Below are 15,135 nucleotides of genomic sequence, written 5' to 3'. Positions count from 1 at the left end.
CCTCTCCTCTCCTCTCCTCTCCTCTCCTTTCTTGACTTTCCAGCCTTTTAACTTAGAGCCCCGAGCTTTGCTTCTGCCTTACTAGCCAATTTACGGCCTCGTCCAACCTTGCTGAGAGCTTCAACAGGTCAACCCAGGCCAGCCCAGGTCACGTGACTCTGATCTGGGAAGCAGCTTGCTGGCTTGCAGTCTTGGAAGCCAAGCGAATGCCAGAGAGCTTCCATACAGGTGTGGTGGCAGGTATAATTTATATTTTGATTCCTAACATTGGAAGCTGAAATCCTGATTGATACAGGTGTCTTACCAAGGTTTCTCCAGCTCTGCGGTGGGCACTTGGGCACCGATCAGCTACCCTACAACTTCAGAAGGATCATTAGCCACCTGGTTTGGTTACCTGTTTTGACTTGCAACTGGCTTTCACGCAAGTGTGATGTTGATCAGATTACTTTACCTGCCATCCGGGAATTTGGAATCTCTGACGCGCGAAATGCAAGTATAGTAGAAGAATTTGGCATTTGTGCCGTAGGGAACGGGTAATCATGTGCATACTCAAATGACTTTCGTGCCTCAGGTAGGACTAGAATTCTCTGCCTCCTGGTGATTGACCCAAAGTCACCCAATTGGCATTCATGCCTAAGGTGGGACTAGAACTCACAGTTGCCTGGTGATTGGCCCAAAGTCACCCAACTGGCATTCATGCCTAAAGTGGGACTAGAACTCACAGTTGCCTGGTGATTGACCCAAAGTCACCCAACTGGCATTCATGCCTAAAGTGGGACTAGAACTCACAGTTGCCTGGTGATTGGCCCAAAGTCACCCAACTGGCATTCATGCCTAAGGTGGGACTAGAACTCACAGTTGCCTGGTGATTGACCTAAAGTCACCCAACTGGCATTCATGCCTAAGGTGGGACTAGAACTCACAGTTGCCTGGTGATTGACCCAAAGTCACCCAACTGGCATTCATGCCTAAGGTGGGACTAGAACTCACCGTCTCCTGGTTTCTAGCAAGACTATACATACAAAAAGTATAAATCACATACTTTTATAAATAATAATAATAATACTTTTTGTTGGAATACCGCTAAGTATGTTCAATTAGCACAGAGGACATGCTGGGACAATCACCTCCCTCTATTTCAAACTTAAACCTCCAGGATTAAGTTGGGTTCTGAGTTTTGCCCAATTCCCATCTATCAGGCTAGTTCTGGAAGTTATTATTACTGTCACTCCCAGCCATAGATCACTCGGCTGGCGAGAAAAAACTCCCTATTTCTCCCTTTCTGAACTCTGCCTGGTTTTGTGTCAGCAACAACTTGAGGTTGGAAAAATAAATCTTGGGCCACACCCAGAGGCAGGGCAGCTCATATTTTGATACCTGCCTTCCTCAATTAGCCTGGCATTATTTTTTTTTCTTTAATGGATTGCCAGGGCATTACCAGAATGGAAGGCGGTTTGTAGAGAATAGATGGATGGATGGATGAGAGTTCTAGTCCTACCTTAGACAGGTAAGCTGGCTGGATGACTCTGGGCCTATCACCAGGAGACGGTGAGTTCTAGTCCCACCTGGATGGGTAGCTTTGGGCCAATCACCAGGGCAATTGTTAACTTCTCCCTATTAATCTAAAATGTTAGAAAAATAAGAAGAAAAAAAAGACGCTAGCCAGAGCTGAGGTGTGGCTGCCCAGCAAGTTCTTCTTAACACAAAGGGCCTATTTTCTCCTCCTTCCTGTCTCGAACCCACAAGTGGCTGGAGTGGCATGCCTGGAGGGTGTGACAGTATAGATGGCCTTGTTCCTCCCATACTTGGCCAATGACTTTGCACGGAGACGAATTACACTCCCATTATTGTTGTGTTTTAACACGAGTGCATAATTGCCTCTTGGTTTTTCAACAACAAATTAAATCGTAACCACTTAGAATAATGCAATTTGCCTTCATTTGGGTAGAATAATAGTTCTACACAATAATTGTTGTGGAATAATAGTTTTTAGTCCTGTCATTACGTTGCTAATGAACCATTTCAAAGGCAGACAGGCAAGGCATATTTTCAGTCCGGGATTTTACACGCTACCATGGAATGATTTTCAGGCTGTACTCCAAGGAGAAATTCCAAGTTTTGTATAAAAGCCCACATCATGTTAATAACATTAAACCTCATTTTTTTTTCTTCCTAACATTCTATAAGAGCCAGCTTGGTCTGATGATTAAGGTACCAGTCTAGGAAGTGGGAGACTGTGAATTCTAGTTCTGCCTTAGGCATGAAAGCTGGCTGGCTGACTTTGGGCCAATGACCTGGAACCAGTGAGTTCTAGTTCCACCCTAGGCATGAAAACCAGCTGGGGACTTTAGGCCAACCACCAGGAGATGATGAGTTCTAGTCCCACCCTACGCATGAAAGCCAACTGGGTGACTTTCGGCCAATCACTAGGAGATGGTGAGTTCTAGTCCCACCCTAGGTATGAAAGCCAGCTGGGGGGATTTTGGGTCTATCACCAGGAGACGGTGAGTTCTAGTTCTGCTTTAGGCATGAAAGCCAACCGGGTGACTTTGAGCCAATCACCAGGAGACTGGGAGTTCTAGTCCTGCCTTAGCCCTGAAAGCCAGCTGGGTGATTTTAGATCTCTCTCTCTCTCTCTCTCAGCCCAACCCACCTCACAGGGTGGTTGTTCTGTGGAAAATAGCAGGAGGAAAGTGTGTTGGATTTGTTCACCACCCGGAGTTATTTACAAAAACAATAAAGCTGGGATTAAATAAACAAACCAAAGTAAACAAATAAAAGATGCATCATTTTTGCTCAACCTCGGCGCCTTAAAAGTGTGTGCATGCGCTCCAACTCCCAGAATTTCCCAGCAACCACTAATAATGCCTTTGTAACGACCGTCAATATAACTTGCAATTATAAGGATGATAAGCAGGTCGATAATCCGTTTGTGAAATATATTTAGACGTTTGTATTTAATATGTTTCTTTTATTCCTATAAATTGGTGTATTTCTCAACGTCGGCAACTTCAAGATCAGCGGACTTCGATTCCCAGAATTCCCTTGGCTGGGGAATTATGGGAGTTGAAGTCCACCCATTTTAAAATTGCCAAAGTGTATAAACATGGCAGTCGATGGGTATTTGGTGATTGAGCTGAATATGTACACACACACACACACACACACACACACACACACACACACACACAAAGACTAAAAAGTTTGAAACCTTTTCTCAAACTTCTTGTTTTTCAGGATCATTTCTTGCTTTATTTTCATGGTGGCAATAAAATATCCTTACCGCCCCCTGCCAACCTGGACTAATGAATCTGCAGGATAAAACAGGTAATTTCCATCATCTGATATTTTTTTTGCTCTCTTTTGGTGATTCTGAATAACTCAGTTAGGTACAGACGATCTTGGTGAAAATCTATCGATCTGGATGCGAAGAGTTGATCCTGATTTTATAGTATATAATGAACGAATGAGTCAGTCAGTCAATCTGTAGCAATGTACTACAAGCATGTGGACCCTAAATTCGCACAATACTTTAAGCCATTTAAAATTAAAGGTAGTTCTCCCCTTACAGCAGTTCATTTAGTGACTGTTTGAAGTTAGGACATTACTGGGAAAAAAAAGTGAATTATGCCCATTTTTCATACTTAACAACTGTTGCTGCGTCCCGGCAGTCACACAATCAAAATTTGAATGTTTGGCAAACGATCCGTAGTTATGACGATTGTCCCAGGATCCTTTTGTTAAGCAAAGTCAATGGGAAAACCAGAAGCACTTCCCAACAGCATTATTAATGGATCAGCTGTGGCGATTCACTTAACCAACAATGGCAAAGAAAGGTCGTAAAACAGGGCAAAGCTCCCTTTAAAAAACTGCCCCGTTTAGCAACATAAATTTCGGGCTCCCTTGTGGTTGTAAGTCAAGGATTTCAGCCCAATGGTGGGATTCAACTTTTTTTACTACCGGTTCAGTGGGTGTGGCTTGGTGGGCGTGGCAGGGGAAGGATACTGCAAAATCCCATTCCCTCCCCACCCCACTAACCTGCTTTCCAGCTCTGTTCTCCTGTGCAGGGCAACCAAAGGAGACCCAGCCGATCAGCTGGGACTCAGTGGGAGGCGGAGAATAGATGGAGTTGTCAGGGCCAGTCAGAAGTGGGATTTGCTGGTTCTCCGAACTACTCAAAATTTCTGCTACCGGTTCTCCAGAACTGGTCAGAACCGGCTGAATATCACCTCTAATTTTGGATCTGTATGGACCGATCTGCTTTAATAGATGTTGTGGATGTATGCAGTAAGGACGGAGCCTGTTCGGTGGGTTCAAAAATATTGGTTGCTCGTTGGATGAAAACGAGCAAATTTAGGAGGAAAAACATGGAAGCCCTGTTGAAATCATTGGCTGGCTGGGAGTCTAACCAGGTTTATCTGCAAGCAACGTTGGGCTGCCATTTGGCTGGTTTTTCTTATTTGAAAGTTCCCTTCTGGGAAGACATCTGGCTTGCAGGTTGTACACGAAGGTGATTAAAGAAGGCAACGTGGGTGTAACACACCACGCAGGAGATTTCTCTTACGTATTGGAGGTGGTGGTTGCTGCACATCTAAAAATATTTGGCTGCACCCATGTACCCATGTAAAAATGCCCTTAGGGCACCGGGTGTGGTCCTGGATTCATTGGCAAAAATGCTATCCAGTGATTGCTGGAGGATGAAGTTCCAAGACACATTTTGTGCCTTGGTCTGGTGGAGTTTTCTCCTTATTCCCCAAAGGCAGCCTTCTTTGTAGTTGACGTAGGAATCCTAGTCTACTTTCTTTCCAAGAATGTAGACCTAGATTTTGCTTGGATCATCTGTGGTGGTTTGTTGGTTAGATCTGCGGTGTGTTGCCATGTCTTTCACCTGGATTGGTAAGTCTCATGCCAATCAAACACTTGTGAAATAATTTCTTCTTTAGATCTTTAGGGCTAAAGATCTTCTTCAGATCTTTGGATTACTTCTTTAGATCTCTATGTTCAGGATTCTAGCAATCACTCTAATTAAATCACGATTCTCGAGCCAAACTTCAAAAACCCTCCCACCCTGGGTGTGTCATAAATCAGATTCTCCAATTGAGCATATTCACAGGCTGCGTGTCATCATTCATGTTCTCCAATTAAATATATTTGCAGGCAAAAGCTCTGGTATTTTAGTTACAATCTTTTAAAGAGAAGAGTTGAAATGTACTTTTGCTTTCAGCTGCTGCACTGCTCTTCCAGATTTCCTTCCTCCCCCTTCCACCTTTTTTATGGCAACTAGTAAAACAGGCATAGGAATGTTTTATGAGTTTACATTCTAGTTAATTCCATCCCTTTCGAAACTGAGGCTGTATGCTTCATCATGGTCATCTCCAAGTAGGCTAGGCCAAGGAAACCATTCTAGAGGAAGCATTTTTTTATTGAGTGGCTATAATACAACATAGAATCGTAGGGCTGGAAGTTGAAGTCCAACCACCTGGAGATGCCCAAGATTGGAAATGCTGTTCCAATGAAGGATCCTTGGTGCTCTTTGAGCTTGGTTGTCTTTCTTGTTTCTGTTCTTCAAGCACCTTCTTACTAGCTCTGATGATGTTACCTAGTTTGGGTAATGAAATGTCTGCAAGAAAACAACCAAGCTCAGAAAGCATCAGGGACCCCACAGTCAGTTTCCTTCTCCTTCTCCTTCTCCTTCTCCTTCTTCTCCTTCTCCTTCTCCTTCTCCTCCTCCTTCTCCTTCTCCTCCTCCTCCTCCTCCTCCTTCCTCCTCCTCCTTCTCCTCCCCCTTCCTCCTTCTCTTCTCCTCCTCCTCCTCCTTCTCCTCCTCCTCCTCCTCCTCCTCCTCCTCCTCCTCCTCCTCCTCCTCCTTCTCCTCCTCCTTCTCCTCCTCCTTCTCCTTCTCCTTCTCCTTCTCCTCTCCTCCTCCTCCTCCTCCTCCTCCTCCTCCTCCTCCTCCTTCTCCTTCTCCTTCTCCTTCTCCTTCTCCTCCTCCTTCTCCTTCTCCTTCTCCTCCTCCATGTTGTAGCACCAAGTAGTGTTTGTTATGCCAACAGAAAAGTTGACTGTTGTGTACTTTCATTGCAGAACTCTGTATCGTGTAAACGAGCTGATGGATGAAGATGAGAAGGACAGGGCAAAGAGGTACAATATTTTACTTCTTTCGATCTGTGGTGTACATAAAACCAGGTGGAACCTTGGTTGCATTTGTCATCAGAGATGGTATTCAGCCAGTTTGGACTGGTTCTGGCGTGCTGGTAGCAGACATTTTGACTGGTTCTGAGAACTGGCAAATACCACTTCTGGCGAAGCACGTTCTCCGAGCCTGTGGGAAATTTTTTTGAAACCCACCCCCTGTTTGTCCTGCCCCATCCCAGCATTTTTAAACGTACCTCGTGAAGGACATCCTTGCTCTTGTAGATTTGCCCACGCAAGAGGAATTAAGTTTTCAAAGGCAACTTTGTGCTTCCTTTGACCAGGGCGTCACGCAACAAATCAGAGAAGAAAAGAAGAGATCAGTTCAATGTCCTCATTAAGGAATTGTGCACTATGCTCCAAGGACATGGACACCCTCTCAAGATGGACAAGTCCACCATCTTACAGAGGACTATCGATTTTTTACAGAAGCAAAAAGGTACGTGGACCACAAGGTTGACCTCCGCTCCTCTTATTACTGTGGCACAGTCTGTTTCATTTTTTTTTAAAAAATATTTTTTTAAAGAGCGGATCCTGAGCTTGGAAAGGTGAGGGATGTCCCTTCTCTCTTTGCTTTTCCCAAGTAAACAAAAGCAAGCACCTTCTAACTCTGGGGGTTGACATTGTGCATGTTTTCCAAGAAGAATAACAGAGTTGGAGGGGACCTTGGAGGTCTTCTAGTCTAACCCTCTGCTCAGGCTGGAAACACTCTACTGCTTCTGACAAATGGTTGTCCCAATCTCTTCTTTAAAACCTCCAGTGTTGGAGCATTCACAACTTTTGGTGGCAAGTCGTCCCACTGGTTAATTGTTCTGTCAAGGAATTTCTCCTTAGTTCTGGGTTGCTTCTCTCCTTAGAATAGAGTTAAGAGAGTTGGAAGGGACCTTGGAGGTCTTCTAGTCTAACCCCCTGCTTAGTCAGGAAACCCTATACCACTTCAGACAAATGGTTGTCCAACATCTTTTTTAAAATTTCCAGTGTTGGAACATTTACAACTTCTGGAGGAAAGTTGTTCCACTGAATAATTGTTCTCACTGTCCGGAAATTTCTCCTTAGTTCTAGGTATTTTTGTAGCTTTTTCTATGAGTGAAGAGGGAAAACTCTAAGTTTATTTCTTCTTTTATACTACACATAACTTTATAACTCTGTTGATGCCTCTTCTGACTAAACTTAGTCGCATTCGAGTTTTTGTTTTCTGTTTTCTCAGTTACAGTAGTAAGATAAAATCAGGGTGGTTTCTTAGAGGAAGATCATTTCCTGAGGGGAGAAAAAAAAATCACCCCCCCCCCCCATATTCCATCCTTAATTCCGCATCGGAATTCCGCATTTTTTTTCTTCATCCAGCTGCTTTTCTCTTTTAGAAATCTCAGCCCAGACCGAAGCCTATGAGATTAGACAGGACTGGAAACCCTCATTCCTTAGCAACGAAGAGTTCACTCAGTTGATGTTGGAGGTAAGACGCCGTTACACAAATGCAAAGACAGGGAAGTGGTTGGTAACAGGCAGGGGTGGGTTTCAAAAATTTTAGCAGCCGGTTCTCTGCCCGGTTGCTGGGTGGGCGTGGCCATAGTGGGCGTGGCCTAGCCCAGTGGTTACCAACCAGTGGTCCATGAGAAAATTTTGGTGGTCCGCAGAGAAATGTCCTCCCCCCCAAAGCAATTAATCCAGGCTGCGCGGGAACACAAGGCTGCGCCGCCCACATGGCCCGCGGGAACACAAGGCTTGTGTCACTTGCATTGCAAACAACATGAGGTAGTGAGAGGAGGGGGGAAAGGGCGGAGGGGGGGGAACTTGCCCCATGTGCCCCCACACGCCTGGCCTGGCCACCAGGCTCCTTCTTTCCACTTCTTTCTGCTTCTGTTTTTGGTTGCACACAAGGAAAGCAGCAAAAGTCTTTCTTTCTCTCCCCCAAACTCCGCCAGAAAGGAGTCTTTGGGACCCTGCAAGGCCTCCTGCTCCAAGAGGCTGCACCGGCAAAGACTCCTTTCTGTCAGAGTTTGGGGGGAGAGAAAGAAAGACTTCTGCTGCTTCTGCTGCTTTCCTTGCATGAAGCCAAAAGTCTCTCTCTCCCCCTGAGAACGGAGCTGGAGACGGTATCCTGTGATCCCAAATAAAGAACGATCGATCGGTAGGAAAACGGGGTGGGGGATTTTCCTGCAGACTTTTTGGGGGATTTTCCCAGGGTCTCTGCTGCTTCTGCTTTTCCTGCAGTCAGGGCTGGGATTTGCTGATTCACCGAACCAGCCATAAAATTAGCTACCAGTTCGGGATCGGTTCACCTGAACTGGGGCGAATCGGTAGCAGCCCACCCCTGGTAACAGGAGACATTGGCTAGACTTTGCTCAGAAAGATTTCTTGCCGTTGGTTAAAAAGAAAAAGAAAAAAAACTGGGGCACCTCCAAATGCTTCTTGAGAACCAGAGCGATGCCTAGTTAAAATGTTGAACGATGACAGGTGAGATTTATTTTCAGCCAGAGAAGCTCCATGGATTACTCTGGACCAGTTGGTCTCCGTCAGCCTAACCCTCCCAAGAGGGTTCTTCTTATTGTAGGGATAAAAGATAAAGGGAGGTCTCTATTTAAGCGGCTTCAAACTATGGAAGAAAGATGATTGACAAGCTCAGCATCTGCAAATGTCTCGTCATGGACTTGCAATTTAATTCAAACAAGCTGCAAAAAAAAAAAAATCTTTATAGATTTCCCTTGCAGATGGCTTTGCAATCCTGCTGGCAATTTATTTTTCTTGTCCTTTCAAGAATCAACAGTTGCCCTCTCTGATTTAGGGGCGAGAAATATACCAGGAAGCAGAAAGAAAAGGAAATTAGAAAAGGGAAATGAAGCTTCTTGGCTTCCTGCTGCCTGGGAGATGTAAATTTTATTCTCAAATCTCATTGCAGTAGGCTGTGTGATACAGATATGGATTAAGAAAAGAAAAACAAAAAGCATTAACTCAGAATAAGGAAACCAAAACCTTGGATAACAACATCTTGAGCTTGGGGTTAAACTAGATGACCTACAAGGTCCCTTCCAATTATTTAGTATTTAGTATTTATTTGATTTGTCAATCACTTACAAGATGCAGGTATAAGAATAAACGTAATTTTGAATACATGAGATAGATACTTATAAGAAAAATAAAAAACAATAGGACAGGGACGGTAGGCACGATTGGTGCGCTTATGCACGCCCCCTACAAATATCTTAGGAAAGGGGTGAGGTCAATAGCAGAAAGTCTAAGGTTAAAGTTTTGGGGGTTTGGGGAAGAAACCACAGAGTCAGGTAGTGTATTCCAGACATTGACCACTCTGTTGCTGAAGTCGTATTTCCTGCAATCAAGTTTGGTGTGGTTAACCATGAGTTTGTATCTATTGTGTGCACTTGTATTGTTATGATTGAAGCTGAAGTATTCATTGACAGGTAGGACATTGCAATGTATGATTTTATATACTATACTTAGATCACACTGATGACAGCGTAATTCAAGGTTTTCTAGGTCTAGAATTTGAAGTCTGGTGGCATAAGGTATTCTGCAATGAGTAGAGGAGTGGAGAACTCTTCTTGTGAAACATTTCTGGACTTTCTCAACTGTGTTAGTATCAGATACGTAATGTGGGTTCCAGATTGATGAGCTGTATACAAGTATAGGTCTAGCAAATGTTTTGTATGCTCTAGTTAGTAGTGTGATATTACCAGAGAAGAGGCTATGTAGAATTAGATTAACAACTCTTAATGCCTTTTTGGCTATGTAGTTACAGTGGGCTCTAGCACTTAGATCATTTGAGATGAGTACTCCAAGGTCCTTGACAAAGTTTGGATCCTCAACAAGGTCTTGACTATTTAGCTTGTATTTTATTTTCTGATTTTTTCTGCCAATATGTAAGACAGAGCATTTATTTGTTGAGATTTGAAGTTGCCATTTGATTGACCATTCTGATACATAGTCAAGGTCTTTTTGGAGGGTAGCAGTATTGTCTGTGGTGTTGAATAGCTTTACATCATCAGTGAAGAGAGCGCAGTTGCTCTTCATATGATCACAGAGGTCATTTATGTAGAGTATGAAGAGAGTTGGTCCTAAAACACTGCCTTGGGGGACACCACTGTTGACAGGTACAGAATTTGATAGGACGCTCCCAATTTTGACCATTTGTTGCCTGTTTGACAGGAATGCTTCTATCCAGTTATGCAGTTGTCCAGAGATACCATAAGATTTTAGTTTTAGGAGTAGTTTGTCATGTACCACTGAATCAAAGGCTTTACAGAAGTCTATGTAGATTGTGTCTATTGCTTTGCCCTGATCGAGTTGTGTAGTCCATATGTTTTTGCAGTGCAAGAGTTGCAGATTACAGGATAACTCTGTTATTTTGTAAATTTTGTAAATCAATTTCCCAAAATCCTCTTTGAAATTCCAAGTGGTTAAGCAAAGACTTATTTTTTTTTCCATAAAGAGCCAGAAATTTTCAAAGGAGATGTTTGGTAATTTGTTCTTAGTTCAAGAAGTCATCCATTTATCCAAATAATTGAGGTCATTGAGAAGGACCGATTTCCCCCCACCCCCAACTGTACAACTTCTGGCTTGGGTTTCAGAGAAGCGTTTGACACAGGAGAATTCTCAGAGGCTGCATGTTGCCCTAAATCTACTGAGCTGTGCTCAGCTTGGAAGGGATTCGTAGGGATGAGATTGGCACTGCAAGGCAAAAGGGGAGCTTTACTTACAATTAAATTAAGAGTCCTTCAACCAACAGAACAAGGAAACATGACGGGGCATAAATTATAACATGTTGTTATCCATATGTTTCCAAAATATTTGTCAAAGTGATCAACAATATATGTTGGGTACAAATACTCTCAAGAAAAACTGGTGTCATCTATGTATCTATCATCTCTCTCTCTCTCTCTCTCTCCCACCCATCCATCATCTGTCTGTCTGTCTGTCTGACTGACTGACTGTCTCTCTCTCTCTCATCTATCTATTTCTATCCATCCATCCATCCATCGCTATCTGTCTATCTGTCTGTCTATCTATCTATCTATCTATCTATCTATCTATCTATCTATCTATCTATCTATCTATCTATCTATCTATCCATCTATCTATCAATCTATCTACCTACCTACCTATCTATCTATCTACATTTATCTATCTTTCTGTCTATCATCTGTCTATAATCTCTCTATCTATTCATCCATCCATTCATCTATCTATCTATCTATCTATCTATCTATCTATCTATCTATCTATCTATCTATCTATCTATCTATCTATCTATCTATCATCTATATCTATCCTATCCATCCCTATCTCCCTATCATTTATCATCTACCCCCCTCTCCCTCCCTCCCTCTCTCTCTCTCTGCTTGAGACAAATGGGGTTAACTTACTGTACCTTCCTCAAATCAAGTCAGCCAGTTCTTTTGTCTCGTGGCCCAGAAAAACAACACAAATAACACACTCCCTTCTCTCGTGCTCTGTGGCTAAAAATATAACACCAACAAATAATTTTTGCTGCCTTTTCTAGATCCCTCAAATCTGCTTCTTCTTCTCGCGTTTACTAGTCAGAGGCTGATTTTAATACTTAATGCCGAGCTCTCCTGTCACCCTTTTAACTTGAACAAAGTTTCATCAATTCCATTGAAAAATTTAAGTTTGAAGTAAATAGCTGAGAGGCTGGGATACATGCTGTTTGTTCTTATATTATGCCTTTTTTTTCCCGTCCTACCTCTAGGCATTAGATGGGTTTCTCATTGCACTAACCACTGATGGGATTATTATTTATGTATCGGATAGCGTCTCTTCGCTCCTTGGTCATTTACCGGTGAGTTCTAACCGCGCAATATCTAAGCATTTCTTGGTTTTACTACGCTTTTGCACCGTCACTTTAACTCTCTTGTTGAACACAACAAAATTCTTTTGTCTCAGTCAGATTTGGTGGACCAAAATATATTAAATTTCCTACCTGAGTGTGAACAGAACAATGTGTACAAGGAACTTTCGGCCCAAATGCTTGTGACCAACTCAGTGACCTCTGATTTTCTAAACGGTAAGTGAGGCATTTCGCTATTTCCAACAAAGAAATTTTAATTTTCCTAAAGCATGCTCTAGAAACAGTTTAATAGCACCGAAGGCCTTAAGAAATAAGATTTAAATATAGATTTAAAGCCAGAAATATTCTTGCTAGGCATACAATAAAGGGAATATATATTTAATATTGCATGTCTTGACAGCAGCGAGAATTGTATTTGCACAGTATTGGAAAAAATGAGGAAACTCCTACAGATGAAAATATAATTTAAAAAGTATGACAATGCGCAGAAACGGATAGGTTGACACTGAAGATAAAAGATAAGGAAGATACAGAATACTGTATAACATGGGATTTGTTTTGTCAATGGTTAGACAATAGAAGTAGAAATTAGAAGATGAAAGATCACTACTAGTTACAAGTAAAGGATGATAGATTATCACTATGTAATAATAATAATGATAATAATGATAATAATGATAATAATGATAATAATGATAATAATAATAATAATAATAATAATAATAATAATAATAATAATAATAATTTGACTAGTAATTTGTGATATGAAACCCAGCATAGTTATCTCGTTTGCTGTGTACACTGTCATTTTTTGTGTCAGATAATAATAATAATTATTATTATTTATAAGTAAATTGACCCAGAGAATACACTGTGTATTAAGCCCTTGTATACCAAAGAAAAATGTATAAATAAAATTTTTAAAAAAGAAATAAGAAAAACTTTGTGTTGTGAGCCCCTAGATTTTAACCTAACCCTAATTCTGAATCTTTTTTTCAAGCCATCTTTGCCAGCAACCATTCTGTGTTCTGTCTAGTCTCAATTCCTGATTGAGATACGGAATGAGTTCCAAACATAGGGTTGGACTAGATGACCTTGTGGGTGTATCCTCTGACTTGACGATTCCTTGATTTGTCTTATTCTGCAAAAAAAACTCATCTTTCATCGGTTTCTTTCAGCTGAAAAACAGATCGAGTTTTGCTGCCACTTAGCCCGAGGAAACTTGGATCCGAACGAGCCCGTTACCTACGAATATGTCAAATTTGTGGTGGATTTCAAAAAGTTTTCCCATGGTAAGCAGATGCCTCCCTCCCTGGAGGTTTTTAAAAGAAGATACGGGAACCGCCACTTGTCTCAAATGGTGTAGGGTCTCCTGCCTTTTGGACCTCAGGGACCACCAAACTCATAATTTTAAACCTTGCGGACCAGAGACCCTGGGAAAATCCCCCCAAAAGTCTACAGGAAAATTCCCCACCTGGTTTTCCTACCGATCAATCATTCTTTATTTGGGATCACAGGATGCCATCTCCAGCTCCATTCTCAAGGAGAGAGAGAGAGAGAGAGAGAGAGAGAGAGAGAGAGAGAGAGAGAGAGAGAGAGAGAGAGAGACTCTTTGGCTTCATGCAAGGAAAGCAGCACAAGCAGCAGAGTCTTTCTTTCTCTCCCCAAACTCCGCCAGAAATGAGTCTTTGCTGTCATGCTGCAGCCTCTTGGGGCAGGAGGCCTTGCAGGGTCCCAAAGACCCATTTCTGGCGGAGTTTGGGGGAGAGAAAGAAAGACTTTTGCTGCTTTCCTTGCATGCAGCCAAAAACAGAAGAAGAAAGAAGTGGAAGGAACCAGGCCAGGCGTGTGAGGCAAGTGAGGCAAGTCCCCCCCTCTGCTCTTTCCTCCCTCCCCTCAATAACTCATGTTGTGCGCAATGCAAGCGACGCAAGCGCAGCCTTGTGTTCCCACGCAGCCTGGATTAATTGCACATTTCTCTGTGGACCACCAAAAGTTTTTCACGGACTACCAGTGGTCCCTGGCCCACTGGTCGGCGAGTGCTAGACTAGAAAACCTCCGAGGTCCCTTCCAGCCTCCATTCCGATTAATTGCCAATGGTTTTTTTTTGGGGGGGGGGTTTCTGTCTTTGCTTTAGTGCCTGTGTCGTCCTTCAACGGCTTCGAGTCCCCCGTGGCACGTGCGTTCCGATCAGTCAGTGACACCCAGGTCTGTCTAGTCGCAACGGTCCATCTCATTACTCCACAGTTCTTGAAGGTGCGCTTGTCTCTTCTCTAAGCAGAGGGTACCCATAACCAGATAACAATCCAGGGGCCTTGGAGAGGAGCCCGCGGAACGAGCTGCGAGAAAAGCTCTGCACGAGTTCTGCATTCAGAGCCAACTTCATGAGGGACACATCTAGGGAGGTTCTCAGTCCTCCACGTCCTGGTTGTCCCAAAGGCCCTTTTTCAAGGGGAAACAGGACTTACTGGTTTTTCTTTGAAGACATTTCACTTCTCATCTGAGAAGCTTCTTCCGCTCTGACAGGATAGGAGGGAATGGAAGGAATGATATTCCTTGCAGACAGCTGGTCATTTGCATCCTGTTAAAGAGTCATTGAGGCCTCTTGGAGGCTTCTCTGTGTCTTCAGGGTCACCTGAGTGGTGCAAAGGATTCCTGTAGTCTGCAATTTTCCCCTCTGGAAATCCATTCCTCCTCCCAGACCATCCCAACCGTCTTCATCCCAACTTGTATAGCTAAAAGTCTGTAGAGATTCTCAGTCATCCAGGTCATGGTTGTTCCAAAAGTGCTTTTTCAAGAGGCAACTGGACTTTCTTGTTTTTTCTTTTGAAGACATTTTGCTACTCGTCCAAGAAGCTTCTTCCGCTCTGACAGGATAATGGGGAATGGAAGGATTTATACTCTTTGCAGACAGCTGGTCATTTGCATCCTTTTAGAGGGTCGTTGAGCCATCTATGTCCAAATGGAACAGCCCTATCTCAACAAAGGTGGGGGGGGGAATAGGACACCATCTATCTCTAATTTACAACACAGTCCTTTCAGCAGTTCCAAGACAGCATCACAGCTATTTGCACACCCAGGTGACCCCGAGGACACAAATAAACCTCCAAGTGGCCTCAATG

At 43.0% G+C, this 15,135-nt stretch overlaps 1 protein-coding gene across 4 annotated transcripts in view; it reads left to right on the top strand.

Annotated features, from left to right (window-relative positions):
- Positions 1-15,135, top strand: part of PASD1 (PAS domain containing repressor 1) — a 59,598-nt gene that overhangs the window by 18,987 nt on the left and 25,476 nt on the right. For 2 of the 4 annotated variants that reach the window (XM_026674810.2, XM_087972206.1), the window contains exons 2-9: positions 3,238-3,327; positions 6,085-6,141; positions 6,477-6,631; positions 7,554-7,645; positions 11,915-12,004; positions 12,109-12,229; positions 13,192-13,305; positions 14,151-14,269. In XM_026674810.2, coding sequence (XP_026530595.1) covers positions 6,110-6,141; positions 6,477-6,631; positions 7,554-7,645; positions 11,915-12,004; positions 12,109-12,229; positions 13,192-13,305; positions 14,151-14,269 — 723 coding nt within the window. In that variant the 5' untranslated portion in view covers positions 3,238-3,327; positions 6,085-6,109. Of the gene's footprint in view, positions 1-3,234; positions 3,328-6,084; positions 6,142-6,476; positions 6,632-7,553; positions 7,646-11,914; positions 12,005-12,108; positions 12,230-13,191; positions 13,306-14,150; positions 14,270-15,135 lie in introns of those variants that run through there. The other 2 variants (XM_087972207.1, XM_026674812.2) reach the window with 2 other exon arrangements.

Source organism: Notechis scutatus, chromosome 10 (genome assembly GCF_049901735.1).
Source record: "Notechis scutatus isolate UNSWTSFEM ecotype Mainland chromosome 10, rNotScu1.2, whole genome shotgun sequence".
NCBI lineage: Eukaryota > Metazoa > Chordata > Lepidosauria > Squamata > Elapidae > Notechis > Notechis scutatus.
Note: the sequence above shows the minus strand (reverse complement) of the source record. Positions and strands in the feature narration are given on the sequence as shown.